Source organism: Cyphomyrmex costatus, unplaced genomic scaffold (assembly GCF_001594065.2).
Source record: "Cyphomyrmex costatus isolate MS0001 unplaced genomic scaffold, Ccosl1.0 scaffold273, whole genome shotgun sequence".
NCBI lineage: Eukaryota > Metazoa > Arthropoda > Insecta > Hymenoptera > Formicidae > Cyphomyrmex > Cyphomyrmex costatus.
In genome coordinates this window covers 337940-357686 of record NW_017276833.1, presented here as the reverse complement: position 1 = coordinate 357686, position 19747 = coordinate 337940, and the positions used below count along the sequence as shown (strand labels likewise).

The window sequence follows — 19747 nt, the reverse complement described above, 5'->3', positions numbered from 1 at the left end:
GCTCAGTCGGACGATGACGATGTGGCGGACGACGTGTCCGTTAACGTCGGGGCGCCAGATGACTTTATGACGGAATTTTTCGCGGAGGTGAGTGATGAATTAATTTTTTGCCTTTACACATTTATTTCCAACGCTATTGTGGCGCAATCGAAAGTATGAAAGAATACCGACAATAAAAAAAGTAGAAGTTAAACCAGTATTAGCAAGATCATATCGGTCTTAAGGGGATCCTGTAAAGACGATATTAGTCATATTGGAAATATAATAGTATAACTTACACACAGACGATTACGTGTCATTGATACATTATTACATCAATATATAATATTATTCACACATGCCACATATACATAAATTTTCGTATCGTAAATTTGACAAAATGTCAACTGTGTTAACTTGGATGTGTGTTTTTCCAGGTGGAGGAGATCCGCGAAATGATAGATAGGATCCAGACAAACGTGGAAGATGTGAAGAAAAAACACAGCGCCATCCTCTCCGCGCCGCAGACCGATGAGAGTGAGTTTAATTTATCATCTTGTATTATATACTTATTTCATTTCTTATGCGAAATATCGTCCATGTATCCTCGCGGCTGCAACTGTAAACTCGATTACGTTCCGCAGGTAAAAAAACGAAATCGTGTTCAACGTGAAAATATCTGTTTTCGGAATTTTCCGATTATATAGAATGGTCAATCTGATGATTAAATTAATTAATAATCAGCTTGATTAAATATTAAAATTGTGTGTTAATTCACGTATCTGTTCTATATGTGATCGTGAAGTCTTTTTTTTTATACAGTTTCAGTATAAAATACATTGTAAATTTCATTAATATAAAATATTCGGAAAAAATAACTTACGTTTTTCGTCAAATAAACGGATATGAGACGATTACTGTAAAGTTTAATTTTTTATAGGACATCGAAAATTAATCCATTAACGTGCAGAAGGACAACATCTTTTGCTTGAGATTTCAAGATAATTTTTAATACAGTAAAACATGAAATATTTCAACAAAACTTGGCATCCTAAGGTTTTGAGAGTTGCTCTTTAGAATTGTATTTCGTACGTGTGGAAATTAAATATGGCGGTCGGAAAAAAATGAAAAAGTAAATAGTTTTGTACTTTAAGACTCCACGATGAAATTTTTGAAATCCATCATGGCGGATCCAAAATGTCAGCCAAATTGATAAAATCTTGAAAATTTGGTGTTTTCTCGTACAATTCCATCAAATTTGAATTGTGTGCAATTTGTTAAATGTATCACAGATCTATGAGATCTATATTTTTTATTATTTATTTATTTTATCTTAAATATTTACATATATATTTTTACATTATTGTTTACTGAGATTAAGTTGCTCAATGAGGAATACGTTACAACACAGTTTTGCTTTTCACAAATCGTCGAAGAGACACTTAATACAACCTATTTCAGATTTTAAACAAAACTATCTTCTCTATCTTTTCTGGCGCATTAGAAAATTGAACTTGAGATCCTTGGCACATAAATAATTTTTCGATCTCTCAATTTCAGAGGTGAAACTAGAACTCGAAGATCTGATGTCTGACATCAAGAAAACCGCTAACAAAGTGAGGGCTAAATTAAAGGGTAAGTTATTACAGTTCGGACAGTAACACGATGATATGTGTTAAATTGATCGATCCCTTGCGATCGTTGGGAGTATTTTGCAGTGCCACACCCGAGTCTTGTTTGCTATGTTTAGTGATAGAGCAAAACATCGAGCAAGAGGAGCACACCAATAAATCGTCAGCAGATCTGAGGATACGCAAAACCCAGCATTCGACGTTGTCTAGGAAGTTTGTCGAAGTGATGACGGAGTACAATCGAACACAAACCGATTACAGGGAGCGGTGTAAGGGAAGAATACAACGACAGCTCGAGATCAGTGAGTATACGTATGTCACGATTGAGAGACCACATTGAAACCTGAATGCTTATTCGAGTAGAATAGCCCTTTCCAATCTGTTGTCACATCGAGTCTATCTCGAAATATGTGCTCAATCTAATGCTTATGTTTGTTTCTATTTGAGGAAATACCGGGAGAAAGTATACAATAGTTGTTGTTATATCAAAAGTTTTTTTTTCGAACCTAATTACATTTTGTTAGTATTATATTAAAGTTTTCAGTTTACTAGTTTACTATTTTTATAATTTTCTTACATCTTTTAATACTGTAATGAGAAGGCGATTATGTAATATAAGCTTATAATCGTAAATGTGTAAACAATAATTACGTCAATGAGATCAGTGTTTATCATATATAATATCGATATTTATTATCCAAACAATCATTTCGTTCGTCGAATAAATAATAGCGGTAGCGACTTGATTGATTGCATTCGCAAAGTTAAGTTGTGTCTATTTGTGAAACGAAGGAATTTTTGTTTTTAGCGGGGAGAACAACCACCAATGAAGAACTCGAGGAGATGCTGGAACAAGGGAATCCAGCCGTCTTCACGCAAGGGGTACGGATTCAATAATTTTACTCTTGTGTTGCAATCTTATTGGTAGCTACGTGAGAAGCGTTAATAAATTTTTTACTGATTAATTTTGTTTTAGATCATCATGGAGACGCAACAAGCAAAACAGACCCTTGCGGACATCGAGGCGCGTCACGCTGACATCATCAAGCTCGAAAACTCCATCAGAGAGTTGCACGACATGTTCATGGACATGGCCATGTTGGTAGAAAGTCAGGTAAGATTGAAACAACTTTATGTAAATTTATTCCGGAAACAGTTTATACCTGCTTAAACAATCGATATTTTTACTAGTGTTCTTTTTTTGTATAAGAAATTTGTTCAATAAGGTATAACGATTTTATATATATATTTCATTATTTTTAGATAACATTTTTCTCTCTTAATTTCCTTTGATTGAAACACATGAAAGAATAATACTCTGTTACAAGATACATAATTTACGTGCGAATTGCATATGTTATTTGTCGCAAATATTGCAAACATATTAAATATATTTATTATGAATATTGATTTGCTATACAGGATCTGTGAACAGTGTGGAAATCCCTTAATGTTTTCGAAATTACGCATTCTTGAGAAAAATGTTGAAATAAAAATTATAAGGTTTAAAAAAATCTATTTACTGATCGCATCGGTTTGATCTTTGATGGTGTCGCTAAGATCAGGTCAAGATTACATTGATTTTTTTAAATCGAACACCCCATAATTTTATGGTATTGTTTTTAAATCTTTCTTATGTACACATTTATGAAATGTACATATCTTGCAACTGTGAGAATACAAAAGTTTAAATAAAATTAAATTATTCAGGGAAGTCTCAATACCGCCATATCGAAGTACAGAGTTGAAGCCGTTGGAAGTTAGAGTATATTTATGTTATGTTACCACTGGAGAGAGAGCGGTCCAAATATTGCGGCGTAGGGAGTACGGATAGAAATCCAAGTGATGATAGGAATCTGGTGGTGGGAAGTTCAATGTTGCTTCTTTTTATATATAGGACTCTAGTGATCAGTAAATAGATTCTTTAAACCCTACAATTTTTGTTTGAAACATTTTTTTCAAGAATGCTTAATTTCCGAAATATTAAAAGGTTTCCATAGTTTTGATCAAGTCGGATTAATTTGGATGAGAATTGTTTTCGTAAATACAAATATATATTTACCAGAAATTTATAAATCGGTTAATATAAATTTAATTTTTTTAATATAGTAAATAATGAGTTGATACATTCGAAGAAAAAATATAATAAAAAGAGAGAAAAAAATTTAGTCTAATTAAAAAAAAAAATTCATGTAGCTTAGACAGAAAATTTTTCTCGTAAACATTTTAATATATTTGTTATAATAAATTGAACATCAAAATATTATTAATATTTTTAGTAATAACACATTTTATATGTAAAGATGATTTGTTTTAAATGTGTTAAATGAATAATATATATAGTTTGTTTTTTATTTATTTATTTAGCGTGAAGAAAATCTGTTTGATGTGATTTTTTAATTTTCAAGCAAAGATAAAAAAAAACATTTTTGTCGAACTTTGTCAGATACACGTTTCAATTTATTTTTCAACTCAACCTATAAATTTGATTAACGAATGAGATGCTTTATTGCGAGATGCTTGAGCGGCATTATTTTTCGCAATTTATTGCATATAGACTATATGGTATATTAAGTAGTTCATTTTGTCGATTTTAATTGATATTATAATTTGAAGAGTATATTCTCCTCAATTATTAGATAAGGGCAAAAATTCATGTCCGATTTATTATTTAAAATTCAAACGGTTGTAATTTTGTTAAAAATAAACAAAATTTAAATTTAAAAAAGGGTGTTAAAGAAAGGACTCTATTTTTAAAAGATTACTATGTTTCTTGAATGTCTGAGAGTTTAGTAATTTTTACTTATAGAAAACTCTGAGTTTTAAACAAGACGGGAAAATTTCTCTTCATTTTGTGGTTCTGTCACATATCTAAAAAATTTGCAAAAGTTTTTGAATTTCTAACGTAAGAAAGCTTAAAATTTTCCCTATAAAAAAATTATTTTTAAAAATATCTCTACGATTTTTTATTACTAAATTATTGCAAATTAAATAAAAAGAACATTTTGACATTGAGTGCTCATGACTCTGTCAAAATCATTGCAATAAAAAAAACCAGATTCTTAAATATGTTGTATTAGGTAGAGCAAAGTTTCGGATTAATTTTATTTTTAACAAAATTGTAGCTAAAATTTTATGGTTAATAAATCGGACACGAACTTCTGCACTGATCCAATATATTATTTTTGTATTAGTTGTCCGCGATTGCTTTAATACATCGATGATCCGAAAGCAATTAGGAGCGTAGCGCGACGCAGTGTAACAACTTCTTTTCTTTATTGACCCGTATCATATGACTACGTTTACTATCTGCTAGTTAAAGGGAAATTTTTCAATGCACTAAAATCTCAAATTTTTTGAGGAAATTTAATTATTTATAATTAGATTTCGCTCGTGTTTTACAATGCAAAGTATAAAGAAACGACGGTCTGAATGAATCTAAGATGAATAATCTGATCGTAAGATTATTCATCTCTATAACTCTGTAACATCTTTTAAGAATCGCTGAAGAAGGATCTGTGAGTTCCGAAACGTTCGATTTTACTATATTATGTTTTTTTATATTCTTATATTCTTTACTTTTTTGTCATGCTAACATTGTACTATTAAATTATTTTATACAAAAGTACTTTATTACCGCTCGATTCAGACCGTCGTTTCTTTATACCTAATTATTTATTGTAATTATTACTTGTTTTTTTTTTATGTCTATTTAAAATTATTCCATGAAAAATTGGAGGTTTTAGTTTATCGCTTTCTTTCTATGTATATTAATAATTAAATAATAGTAATAACAATAATAATATTATTAATTTTTCTTTGTTGTGATATTGTTTGTCCAAGTTTAACGATCTTTTTTTTTGCACATTGCGACAAAGTAATTATCGCAGTAGCTCACTTTGATAATTTATAATATATTCACTAATTGTCCTTGTAAAGAAAAATAGCTTTTTGATACTGTCAATTGAATATATCACAAATTGCAATTCTTACAAATTACAATATTTATTAATTGTAATTTTGTTATAAAGGAGTAATTTTTATAAACGTCATTGATTCTTAGCGATAATTACTTTTCTCGTTAACGATGCTTGTGCGCAAACCGATGCATGACAATAAGTAAAAAAACGGCGAACAGTTTAATCATTAGCCTTGCCTTACTCTTGAGGACTAACATTCTCTCTTCCCTTGTGTTACGCTGTGTGGATTCGCGCCGCGTTTCCTACCCACATTAGGGCGAGATGATAGATCGCATAGAGTACCACGTGGAACACGCGGTGGACTACGTGCAGACAGCTACGCAGGACACCAAAAAAGCACTCAAGTATCAAAGCAAAGCCCGACGGGTGAGTCCTCCCCAGATATCACGCCTCGAAGTCATTTCATTCGTGTCTAATTTGTCACTCTTGTTTTTTTTTTCTTCCTACTATTCCTGCACCCCCTACTCTCGGCATCTCTTGAATCCCCATTTTGTGATTTTCACCTCGTTCTCCTCATTCCCCTTTTCTATTGAACCCGCTCTACTTATGTTATTCGCTTCTATTGGTACATATCTCGCTGCAATCTGTATTAATCGATGTACATGTACTCCTCACTTACTCGCCTCTCTGCGCGTAAACAATTAATGACGGAACTTTCTTTCTGTTTATTTGTGTATGTCACTTTGTCGATTGTTGGTATTCGCGTAAATGATATATATAAATGTATATATCTATATTATACTATATAAAACAACATACATACATATATATGTATACATATGCTGTTATATGTATGTGTGTTATATTCTCTCGCTCTCTCTCTCTCTCTCTCTCATTTTTCTCCTCTTTACATATAACTATACATCACTCTCTGTACTCTGTCGAAACATGGGTGTGCTAATTGTGTGCCTCTGTCCATTAACTGCTCTCTGTTTACTACTATTACTTATACTATTAACCTTACGTATTAATCTCTATGCTGTTGATACTAATATGGGTATGTGTGTGACTGTGTTGTTGTAAAAAATATGATGGTGTGTATGTGCCTGCACATACATACGCATACGACGCTGGGAATATGGCATTCTCTTGCTGCGGGGATGTTGCTTCTCTCTCTCTCTCTCTCGCCACATTATTTGTACATAAATGTAATCCTGGGTACATATGTCCCCGAGATTGTTTCCCCTCGGCGAGCAAACCTGGTCCTATCTCGAAATCCTCCATCTCCTTCCTCTCATGTCCATCCTGATCTCGAGTTCCGTCCTTTGTCCCACGTGTGGTATGGCAGGGTGAAATGATGGACAGCATTGAGTACTGCGTGAATCAGACTGGCGATCACGTCGGCCAGGCCCGAGGCGAGCTGATTAAAGCCGAAGAGTACCGAACGAAGGCTCGTAAGGTAAAGAACATCAGACACCAAACACAATTGAAATAGACAAATCTGTTTTCTGCATAACATTGAGAGATGAAAAAGCTTTTCGAGACAAGGAGCAGATTTCGCGAGTTTCGGATCAGCTCGATCGACATAAACGTTGTTGACTCGTGATTAAATTTACGAATAAGTTGGTTGATTCTTTCACTTTTCTTAAAGCGTTATCGAAAAAAATACATTTTCTTTTTCTTTTGTTTATCGACATCGCAAATTTTGTGAGATAATAATGTCTTTGGAATTCTTCGAAGAGTTGTCTTTTCTCGTGATTCAACTCAAAAGATTTATTGAACATCTCTGAAGTATAATATTCGCGATAAGGAATGGTTTCACTTGGCGGCATTCATCAAAAGATGACATAGCGAATGAATAAAGCCCAGTGGAAAGGAGCAAAAAGGAATAAGTACGTTGAATGACGGTTCGAGAGAATTCATTTGAAATTTCATGAAATGCGACGGCAAACTTGAAAATATTATCACAGAGTAATATTTTTCTTTTACATTGTTATCATTTCCTTTTCTCTGCGTCGCGCTGTCTTCTCGTAAAATCTTGACCTCTCCATTACCATTATGATTCTCAAAGTGAACATTTTCTTGGAAATGTTTCACTTGATCGTATAACAATATTGGTCGATAAATGTTAAAAATATCAAGAAAACTTACCGCGATTTAATAGGAAATATCTCTAGGAAAATATGAGATATATGCAAAACATACAAAAATCTCTATAAATGTAAACGCAAAAAATCATTGGGTGCGTTCCGGCGAACTATTAACATCAACGCCACAATAGGATGTTCATGGAAAGAAGGGTCATGCTGTGCATTTGGTGGGATCAAGTCGGTGTCGTGTACTATGAGCTGCTGCAACCATCAATGGTGAATGCTATCGACGTCAATTACTCAATTTGAATCGGGCACTCAAAGAAAAATGCTCGCAATACGCCAAAAGAGCATGATAAAGTTATTCTTCTCTATGACAACGCTAGACCACATGTTGCACAATCAGTGAAGGTAATCTTGGAGGCACTTGGATGGGGATGTCTTACCTCACCCGCTCTATTCACCAGACGTTGCTCCATCAGATTACTATTTGTTTCGGTGCAGCATGGTCTTTCTGAGCAGCATTTCAGTTATTTCGAAGATATTAAAAAATGGCTCGATGACTGGATTGCCGTGAAAGAACCTGAATTTTTCTACCGCGGAATCCATTTGTTACCCGAAAAGTGGGAAAAGGTTATAGCTTTCGATGGACAATATTGTGAATAAAATATCAGGTATCTTTTTGATAGAATAAGCACGAGTTTTTTTTAGTAAAAAACAGCGAGAATTAATTCAAGTATAGAATACAATAATATGATTGATAGGAGGTATCTTCTTTTCCACATATCTTGTCCTCGCATGACGTTGGCGATCAGTAGCATAACCTTCACTCTATCGTTGTTTTAAAGAGAGACGTGGTGAGTCCAAACCACTGTCGAAGATTTTTTAGCCATGGTATTCTCCTCTCGGCTATTTTGCCTTGTATTGTAAGATGCAAAAATTAATACTTCTGTTTACGTATCACATGCCCGAAATACTCCAGCTTCGTTCTCTTGATGGTGTCAAGTATCTCATATTTCTTCTTCATTCTTTGGAGCACGTTCGTGTTTCTTACTCTATCAATCCAGGATATTCTTAGCATTCTGCGATTAGTCCACATTTCAAAAGCTTGTATTTTCTTACAGATTGCTTCAGTAAGGATCTAGCCCATACAATAGAATATTGAAAACGTAACACTTCAGCAGCCGAACTCGCAGCTCTATGTTTAAGTTCCGGTTGGTCAATACCTTCCTCATTTTTCGAAACACATTTCTATCTTACTGCGAATCTCTTGGGTCATATCCCATCTCTAATTCACTTACCATTCAAGATAATTATAAAACGGTACTCGTTCGACACTTTTGTTCCCCATCTGGAGATTTCCCAGTGGGATTTGATTTTTACTGACGACTAACCATTGACGATAACAAATTTGAGAGAAATATTCTAGTATTAAAGATGATTTAAAAAATATCTCGATCAAGATGAAATTGCTGAAATTCTTTTTTGCTCCTGAAATAATTCCCTTCGTCTCTGATACTACCTACGATCAGGCACTTCGCATCGAGTGGGATCCGAACCTTGTTTCTTGTGATTGACTTTCAATTTTGTGTATAATATAATTGCATTCATGCTCTCTCTAATTATATCACTGTTTTTTGTGTTTGCGACAATAGTGTTTCGCGAATAGTAGTAGATATAACAAATTGTGGCATCGCGGTAAAAGAGATGAAGTGTAATCGAATAGTACATGAAGAAATGGATGCACTTTTCTGTAGATTAACACAGAAACTATGTAATAAAATAGGGTAGCGGATGAACAAGTTTTTATTATCGGGTAGAATGGTTTGGTATTTGTTACTAATTATAGTTTGTGAACGCACCCGCATCATTAGTTGTATGTGGAATGTGCTTGATTATGTTTGACAGCCAGCTCACCCTCTCTTTTCCTAAAAGTTATTATCAACACTTTACATACTCTATATATTCTACATACATTTATAATCACTATTTTTAAATCATATATATTATTTTACTTCCGTATAAATTGAGTGTAAACCCAAAATATTTATTTATTTTTTAAATAATTTTAATAAGAGCAGTAGAAGGTAATTATTTACCACAAAGAATCCAGTCCCGACGACTTTAATCTTGATATGTTGTTAAAGTTAAAATTATCAAGATTAGTTTCACTGTAGTAAATAATTATCAAAAATTTACTTTTCTTTGGTATATTCTCAAGGCATTTGTGCATATTTTATTAAAATATTAGACATCGTTGGGCCTCTTAATCAAATGTTCAGTTTTTTCTTTCTTATCGGAATTTATACTCGCAAAACTATGTAATTTTGCGTCACAATAAAATTATTATCGTTATTTAGCTTAAATTTTGTTGTTATTTTATTGTTATTCTACTAATTGCTGATCTTTTTCCTCGCATTTTAACCATTTTATTTACGAATTAATATTAATTAACAGAGAAAGTAAACATTTTTAATAAAGCATTTCTAGCAAAGTAAAATGTACAGATACGCATTGGGAGAAATAAGATTTTTCTCTTTTTGTCTTTTTAATCATTTGTATGCGGTGATGCAAGTCAGCATGAACCAATACGTAAATTACGTACTCGCTTTTTACATTCTTTTTTTTTTTCCACCGCTTCTTTTCCCATAAGTTTCGTGTTTTGATTTCCGATTCACTGCACTCGTACAATTGAAAAGTTTTGTTCTTCTCTTTCTTATTTCGCCGTCACTGAAAATATATTTCATATTTTATTTCTCTTTTTACTTTTCCAATTTTCGAAGGTATTTTCGTGTTGCTTACTTATACAATTTACTTACGAGGCCCGCTACGTAATGTTATTTCGATACCTCACGACTAATGTCTTTCCTCTTTTTGCGATTTCTTTAATTCTTTATCGACGTAGACGTATATGGGCATACCTTATACGTGGTCTTCTCTGCTTTTTTGTCCACAGAAAATGATCTTCATCATAATCTGCGTCCTAATATCGGCGGTCATACTAGTCGCCATAATAATAGGATGCCTTCCGAGAACCTAAATGGCCGAGGGGGGGGTATTTTTTGTAGAGGAAGGAAGGGTATGGGTGTGAAACAAGGAGAGTTTAAAAGTTTCGAAAGAGAAGGTAGAAAAAGAAAGGGAAGTGCAACGCGACAGTAAAAATGTCGTAATAATAAAGTTAATAGTAGAAATATAACAATAAAAAAGTAACAATAATAATATATGCAGAAACTTAGTTGCGATCAACTTGGGGAGAAACGCATGAGATCGGATGTGCAGTGTAACCAGAAATTTCGAGGTAGGGGGGAAAGGAATAAATGTTGGGGAAGAATTGTGGTGCATGGAAATCGCTTAGAGTTGTGAACGTATCTTTAAAGCCGTACTAAACCGAAAAGACAAAAAGGGAAATAGAAATGCTAATAAAATGGATGTCTCGCGCCGATCCTAATAACATGTTTCTCCGTAATCTTACGCCGATAATCCTTCGACTAATCTCTGTAATAAACGACTAATTAACGTAATAATCTGCACCATCCGTTCATTTCATTAATAGTAAGTACACTTCATTACACCGCTCGATGTTCCTCCGGATCGTGAATGTCTTAAATCGACGACGTGATCTCGTAATTTCGGGGTACCCGTCTTGTCAGTTTTACTTGTGCAAACAATCAATAATTGTGCTTGTGATTAACCGCAGAAAATTGTGAAGATGTGGAACCCAGTTTCTCTGGAGGAAATTCGAGATGATTGTCGGCAATTTTATTGCAGATATACATTCGTCATTTGTCATTTATTTGACAAAAAGTAACCAAATTTTTGTTCCGTACTTCGAGATATATGAAATTTTAATTCGAAAAATAATATATTTAACAATACTTTGATTCAAGTTTTTTCTATTTATTATGTATATTTGTGTATATGTGTAATATATACCTATATACATATTATATACTGTGTATATATGTTTATATAATATGCTTTTATTGAGCTGGGGGTTAAATAAATTCGTTTGGTTTTTTAAGGTGGAACAAAACAATTTTATACACATTCTATTTTCAAAATAGAGAGAATTATCAATTATATAATACTATTTTAATACTATAATTAGAGCAAAGTTTCAACATTAATTATACGGAATTAAGAATTCCGCTTTTTTAATGACGGTATGATGACTTTTAACGAAATAAGCAATCAATATTGGAATGCTTTTTTATTTAATTCGTGAGTAATTCAGTTAAAGAATCGTAAGAATATTTTTTTAAACAAATTTTGAGGGAAAATTTGAAGCTTTTACATATCGAAGAGTTTGAAAATTTTTACACATTTTTTTAGGCACATGACAGGGAATAAAGAAAAAACTATACGTGCTCTGAGAAGAAAACTTTGTTTTTCTCAGAGCACTTATAATTTTCTATAATATGTAAAAATTACCAAATTTACGTAAACTGAAAAAATATAACAACTTTCTGAAAGTAGTAATTTCAAGTTTAAAAATCTCCTTTTAAAATTTGAATTTGGTTCATTTTTAACTGAAATATTATATTAGTTTAAACTAACAAAACTGAACGAACTTATTTGCCAAACCAATTATATTTATCAAAATTCGATGAGGCACGCGTATGTACGTACGTGAATATATTAAATATCTTCCAAATTTGTTGCATTTAATTATATATATATATATATATAAAAATTCTGTAAATAATCCGAATGCTAAATCCAAAATTTGCAATTTGTTCATAATATTAGTACATAAATGTTTCAAAAACCTATAAAATTTCTGTTAGCAAAGTATTAATTCATATTACTTGATGGACTCAAAAATGGCGAAGAGAGAAGTCTGGAACGTTCTGTGGTAACAATATCTATTAGTCTTTGAATAAAAACAATAAAAAGTGAAAAAGATACCAGAAGAATATTGTCAATACATATTTGAAAGGCAAATGCTGGATGAATGCGAGCGTAGTAAATAACGTTTATAGATGCTCTTTTAATTAAGGATCTGTCTAATATATAATTAAATGCTCGAAATTGGAACTAACATTTCATCTCGAATGTTCATCCAAAGGCGTTGCGATTTCAGTTCAATCTGCCATTTCGTTTCATCTTCTTTTTTTTTCATTTTTGCTTTGTTTTTTTTTCAAGCGATCATGGAATTATTTTATTTTACAGAAATTGTTCCTGATATCGATCTGTGTGACGATAGCAGTCATCATTCTGATAATCATTCTGGCAGTTAGTTTAAGTTAGCTTAAGCATGCGCACGCGACGTTAGCGAAAAGAAATGAACACATTCGCAGAGTAAGTTTGACGGAATAAAGGGAAAAAATAGAACAAATCGCGGGACGGGACAAGTATTTTGAATTGTCGAAATATTTGTCATTCCTTTCTCGTCTCTCCTACAGAAAGCCAAAATCGTATAACAAAGATCAACGCAGACCACGTCCATCTTGAATCCTCGCCGGGAAATTCGGATACGCATCACGCGATACAATCTCGAGGTATCATCTATGCAAGATCGTTAAGTTTTTTTATTATAGAATTTTACTAAATTTTACGCGTGTTTTTACGTTTATTAGTCGTAAAGAATTTACTTCGCATTCTCATGATTATTCTAACTGCGGTAACCAATGTGTTATATATCGAATGTGATATACGATAATCAAGAGCCATCGGCATCGTGCGGTTGTAATTTCCCGGAAAAAAAAACGCCTCGATGGACATCGCGAACGTCATAATGCTAGAGTAGAAATTAGAAACGGAGATAAAACGTGCGTTATGAATCTGGATTACGCGAAGCAAACTATAACTTTATTAGCAAAGACTTGCAATCAAGTTCCTTTTAATGCGCCTCAATACATTGGAAAACGCGTAAAATCGCGATATTAATTTTTTATTACATTCTTTCGAAAAAAAAAACTCTTACTGATTGCAAGGAAAAAATCGATACAAGAGTTTGTATAAATTTGCAGAGCGACAGTTCTTGAAATTAAAACAGATATATACTTTGTATATAATGCTAGTACATAGTACTTGTACAATTAAGTACATTTTTACACAACAATATTTATTTAAAATGCGTGCACTGCAAGTTTGCGTGAAATCGTAGAAATGGAGTTAAGAATCGTCGTGAAAAATGAACGAGATTGGTGTTTTTCTTTGGAATGGAATGGAAATTGATATGCTATCATTAATAGCTTTTCCTCGCATTTAGGCGTATCTTCGCACTGCCTTTTGTTATTTTTTCCCCACTTTTATTATTCTTTCCATTTCGTCGTTCTTAATTCAAGCTCTGACGTGAGCAAGTAACAATAACGGCGATTACACAATCGAAAATCATGCACGCATGTATACAAAATCGAACACACGCGCCCTTTTCTAAATCGTCTTCAGACAGAAGCTCGCCGTCGATTTGATACGAAGTGCAGCGACAGGAAACTGAACTATTCGTGATTATCGTATCTTTTTCTATATTTATCACAAACGAATATGGATCTTGATTATCGTGTCACTGGAGAAGATATTATTAAATATCAGCAATCCGTAAAACAGTTCAGAATCACTAAAATAGACTCAACGTATTATATTTTATATCCAGAATTCTCACTTTCGTAACCCCATTTTTTTAAATGAATTGAAGAAAATTAAAATATGAAGCGAAAATGATCATATTAAGTTTAATTTAAAAAAAAATCTTCGTTCGTTAAACTTTTCCAATTTCATATTGGATTTTCTCAAAGTCGATTAAGAAAATCTAATTTAATGTACGAAGCGCTTTGGGCGAACATCTGGAGCGCAGGTACAACGAGCGCGAAAATATTTGACTTGGAATTATCAATCTTCATTCCTGTTGAAGATTACACGGTATTTGATGTCGACGCAAATTGTTTGTTGTCGCCGCAGATTCGTTTAATATATATCATTAAGTTAGCAATACTCTTTAGATCAGACCTATCCAACGCTTTATTAAGCGAACTATAAACGCTTTCGCCTCTCGTTAAGTAAACCTTCGGTTTGCGAGTAAAATGTTGGATACGCCTGCTTCGAATAATAGACAAGACAATTTGAATCGGCGCGGGCGGCGCGAGTCGAGTTCGACGCTTCCGTATTTGTCCCAGAACTGATTGATCGTTTCTGTGCGAAATGTAGCAGAGACGCTATCTTTTTCATATCGCATACTGTAGTCCTCGTCTGAATGCGAGAATTTTGTGCTCGGTCGAGATATTAATAATCTGCGTGATGGCGACGTGTTTCGCGATACGTATGTATATTTCAATTATGAATAGATACCGATCACCTGAACTTTAATCATTACTGTCGTTGCAATGCAGACCGCACGACACGGTATTTATATGTACAATGCCCGCAGAGCATTGTACATATAAATAATCGTAATTTGTATAGAGCAGATAATAATAATAACGAGATAACGAAAAAAAAAAAGAGTAACAATATTAATCATTAATGCGCCTATAGTGTGTATGCATGTATGAGTACACACACACACACACACGTGTGTGTGTGCACGCGCGCATGTGTAGTAAAACTTTTTTTCTCTTCGGATGTATTCAGCGTAAAAATAAAAAAAAAAGAAACGGTTATACATAGATAGGAGAACGGCGGTATGGTATGTCTTTTTCTCTGTCATCTTTATTATATTTGCTGCCTCGCGGAAAAGGAAACGAGAAGGAAACTGTTGGGTAGTAACAAATCATAGGTGCAAATAAAATGAGATATAATGTAATTAGCGCTGATAATAGAATTGTGAAAATAATAGAATTTACGTCGCGTTTTATAAAAGATATAAAAAAAAAGAAAGGAACATCAGTGCCGTTCGATAGAGAATTCACGGATACCAGATATAAATTTCCTCGGTGGAGATCGCTGCTGAAGACAAGGAGAGAGAAAAGCGGAATGAGATAAAATAGAAAAGAATCTTGTTGAGAAGCTGCACGAAAACGAGAGAAAGTTCTTGGAAGATAATAGACATTAACGACGTCGAATAATGAAGGTCTGTATTCCAACTTTTTTCAGTTGATACTGATCTCTTTTGATCACTCTTTTAATTTCTATTTTATTTCTTTCTATTAGATGTAACAGAAAGATTATGAGATTTTATTATTGATAATATCATGAAAAATGTTTTTACATTTTAAATACGAATAAAACAGTGTTAAGAGTCGATGATTGATTACATTCTTTTATGCACAAGGCCGTTCCAGCTTTTTCGCATTTTTTTATCATATCTCTAAATTTTTTGATCAATTAAAAAATTTTTAAGTGATTTTTTTTTTCTTAGTTAAGATTTAAGGTCGTTTCTTTTATGACAAATCAAAATTTTTTCTATATAAAGCTCATTTATACTTAAAAACTATTTTAATTTTTAAACATTATATAGCTGTACCCAGACAGCATAGAACCCATTGGACATCCAGACTTGGTTTCAATTTGATCCATGGACTTAGTATGAATGGTTTAAAAACGTACGTTGTCCAACGTACAAAGTATGTTTACATTTGAACATTAAAAAAATGTTTTTCATGCAAAAAATTTTCTAAGTCTGCTCGTGACGTGTTGCTTTCATTTCTGGATTGTGGTCTAAAATTTATTTAATATATTAATTTAGTTCAGTTTTTTAGTCCATTGCATCCTAAAATGGACGTTTTCAAGAAGTCCAAAATGGTAACGCTGAATATTTTTAAAACGTTTTTAAAATATCCATGGATCTAATCTGGATGTTTTTAATATATCCAAACGTCCGACATGTACGTTTTAAATACATTTTTTAAACATTACTGTGCTGTCTGGATATTGAGAGAGTATCACAGAACACAATTTTTTATCGAATTAAAAATGGTGGGTTTCGTACCAAAAGAAGAGGATTTGCGAAACTTTTCTGTTTTAACCTCAAGAAATCTGCAGCTGAGAGGCATCGTTTGCTAGTGGAGGCTTATGGGCAGCATGCTCTATCTGAAACAACTTGCAGAGATTAGTTTAGAAGATTTAAAAACAACGATTTTGACGTGGATGACAAAGAGCGTTCAACCGAAAAAATTTGGAGATGGAGGCATTACTTCAAGAAGATTCACGTCAGACGCTCACAGAGTTATTGAAAACATTAAATGTCGATGTGTCAGCCGTTAGCAAAGCTTGTTTAAAAGCAATGGGAATGATCCAGAAGTTAGGAAATTGGGTCCCACATGAATTGAGAGAAAGAGACATTGCGAAACGTTCAGCCATTTGCGAATTGTTGCTCCAAAGACAAAAACGGAAGTCGTAACTGGCGAATCGAATTGTAACTGGCGATGAAAAATGGATTCGTTACGACAATCCTAAACGCAAGAAATCATGGGTGCGTCCCGGCGAACCATCAACATCAACGCCAAAACAGGATATTCATAGAAAGAAAAGGTCATGCTGTGCATTTGGTGGGATCAAGTCGGTGTCGTGTACTATCAGCTGCTGCAACCATCAATGGTGAATGCTATCGACGTCAATTACTCAGTTTGAATCGAGCACTCAAAGAAAAACGCCCACAATACGCTAAAAGACATGATAAAGTTATTCTTCTCTATGACAACGCCAGACCACACATGTTGCACAATCAGTGAAGGTAATCTTGGAGGCACTTAGGATTTCTTACCTCACCCGCCCTATTCATCAGACGTTGCTCCATCAGATTACCATTTGTTTCGGTCGATGCAGCATGGTCTTTCTGAGCAGCATTTCAGTTATTTCGAAGATATCAAAAAGTATCTCGATGACTAGATCGCCTCGAAGGAACCCGAATTTTTCTACCGCGAAAAGTGGGAAAAGGTTATAGCTTTCGATGGACAATATTGTGAATAAAATATCAGGTACATTTTTGATAAAATAAGCATGAGTTTTTTAAAGCAAAAAACAGCGAGAGTTAATTCAAGCTCCTAATACGTTTTACACATTAAAGATAAGATTATTAAAATTAAAAACAAGTAACAAGTTAAAGTTACTTATTAGAATTATATCATATCCTAACTGATGAAGCAATTAATTTAAAAATCGGAACTGTCTACACGTTGTGAGAGTAACTCAAAATTCAGTTGTTTCTATTGGAAAGTTTGATTATTTCTGTTGGATATATATCACAGTTACATACTCATGCATCATTTTTTACGCAGGCCACTGTAACGTGCACCGCCCACGCTGGCAACGAGTAAGATCCAATTTCTTTCAGGTATTTTACGACATAATCGATTGATGAGTGAACAATTGCAATTTGTAATGTAATAACAATGGACAGAGAGCACACAAACGTGATTTCGAATTTAACAGACAGAATAGGAGACAGATGAAGATAGTGAAAGGGGGGGTAAAGTAGATGTGAAAATAAAGAAATTTAGGAATGAGTTTAGGCGAGAGAGACAGAGTGAGAGAGGGGGAGATGGGTGGGAAGGGGAGGGGAGAGACAGACAAAAAAAGCTTTATAATAGCTTTATAATATTAAACTTTATCGATCTCTGTTAATGCCGACTACAGAAGAAGATCATGATCATGATTTGCCTCGCTGTATTGGGCGTTGTCGTCGCTACCACCATCGGTGGATATTTTGGACTGTAAATGCCAGACCAGGTACGTGTTAAAACGCGTGATATTTGATATTTTATTGTATTAGGAATGTAGATAACGGTAAGAATATATGCAAATAGCCGTTTTATTAATGCATGTAGTCGCTGTGATTTTTTATTACATTACGTTATTTACGTATTTGCTTAGTGTTATGTCGAAATAATATACATCGATATGTACACTTATGAATTAAAAAGATTGCAACATTTTTTTTTAACAGGTTGGCAGTTTTCACATCCTGAGGGATTGGTTCTTACTTATGGATCCATAAATAAGAGCCATTCGCTCGGTGAGTAGGCTACATTCCCAGACCTACCGAAAAGAAATAGTAGTAGTAGTAGGAGTAATAAAATAGCAGATAGGGCTTTAAGAGCCCTCAAGCGTGACCTTTAAGGTTCCATTGTCACTTCCTGCCTGTTCCTTACGTCACGCAGTCAGGCCCAATGTCGCGTACTAGGCTTATTAGACTGCTGACCTTCGCTTTTTCTAGATTCCTGGGTGTCATGAACATACGTCCCCAGGTTCTATATCTCTTACAGGAGAGCATAGAGCAGCGGCACAGTAAATGCAAGCTGTCCTCGCTTTATTATTCCAGTCCTTTCTAGCCGGTACTTCGACTTTGAAGGTCTTCTCCAGCTGGTATTTTCTAGAAATCCTGTCTTGTTTCAACGTGAAGAGGTGTTTATCAGAGAGTCTCAGTCTTGTGTATCCAAGCCTGTTTTCTCTCCACCCACCCTGACACTTCAGTCTGTATGCTGTTTGTCTGGCTGTGAAGATGACTTTGGTCGTTCGCTTCCAAGGGAAGCCACCCCCGAGCATACTTGTTCGAAATTGTTGATTATTTTTTCTTTCGTGTTCTCCATACGTTCCCACGAGTACCGCGGTTGCGCGATTTCACCCGGGCAGAGCCGCGAATGCCCGGGGCTTGGCTACGTACTCCTGGAGGTTGCCCTGTATCCAGGAGTCGCCGTTAACGACGCAACTCCCCCTGCGCCACGCAGCTCCTGGCACGGTAGCTCACACTCTAGCTTGACGAGTTTCTCGTAGTTAGCCACCCATGTGCTCTCCCCTGAGCGGGAGGACCTCGCAGACAACCGTAAGCCCCGCCATCCGCCGTGACACGGGAACCCGCAGCACCCAAGAACGCCTGCGCAACTCTAAGTGGTCGAGTATTTTGTAAATACCTAGAGTTCTTGATACATAAAAAACATTTTTGAAGAATATTAAAGTTTTAAAAAAATAGTAGAAATCTTTGAAAATTTTTTTGAGAGTACCGAGTAGTTCTGAGTAGCGTTTCTTATAGTTCTCGACGAGTTCTATCGAAAACTGTAAGGTGAAAAAGCGATTAGACCAACGGTTTGCAAGATACAGCGACATTTGTCAGAAGATCAACAATTTTTAAAGTGAGTATATCTCGGAAACCGTTGGTCCAATCGCTTTGAGCCCTAATACTTTTCGACAGAACTCGCCGAGAACTGTCCAGAACTCCGATCAGAACTACTCGGTACTCCCAAAAAATTTT

At 34.3% G+C, this 19747-nt stretch overlaps 1 protein-coding gene across 4 annotated transcripts in view; it reads left to right on the top strand.

Annotated features, from left to right (window-relative positions):
- The window catches only part of Syx1A (syntaxin 1A), a 36097-nt gene that overhangs the window by 13678 nt on the left and 2672 nt on the right, over positions 1–19747 (top strand). Inside the window, exons 2-10 of one of the 4 annotated variants that reach the window (XR_001940737.1) lie at positions 1–87; positions 417–516; positions 1540–1614; positions 1730–1912; positions 2419–2492; positions 2587–2724; positions 5846–5956; positions 12793–15631; positions 16533–16579. Coding sequence is in view for 2 of the 4 variants with exons in the window: in XM_018540948.1 (XP_018396450.1) it covers positions 1–87; positions 417–516; positions 1540–1614; positions 1730–1912; positions 2419–2492; positions 2587–2724; positions 5846–5956; positions 10577–10660 (852 nt within the window). In the remaining 2 variants the exon portion in view is untranslated. Of the gene's footprint in view, positions 88–416; positions 517–1539; positions 1615–1729; positions 1913–2418; positions 2493–2586; positions 2725–5845; positions 5957–10576; positions 11190–12792; positions 15632–16532; positions 16580–18135; positions 18229–19747 lie in introns of those variants that run through there. The other 3 variants (XR_001940736.1, XM_018540949.1, XM_018540948.1) reach the window with 3 other exon arrangements.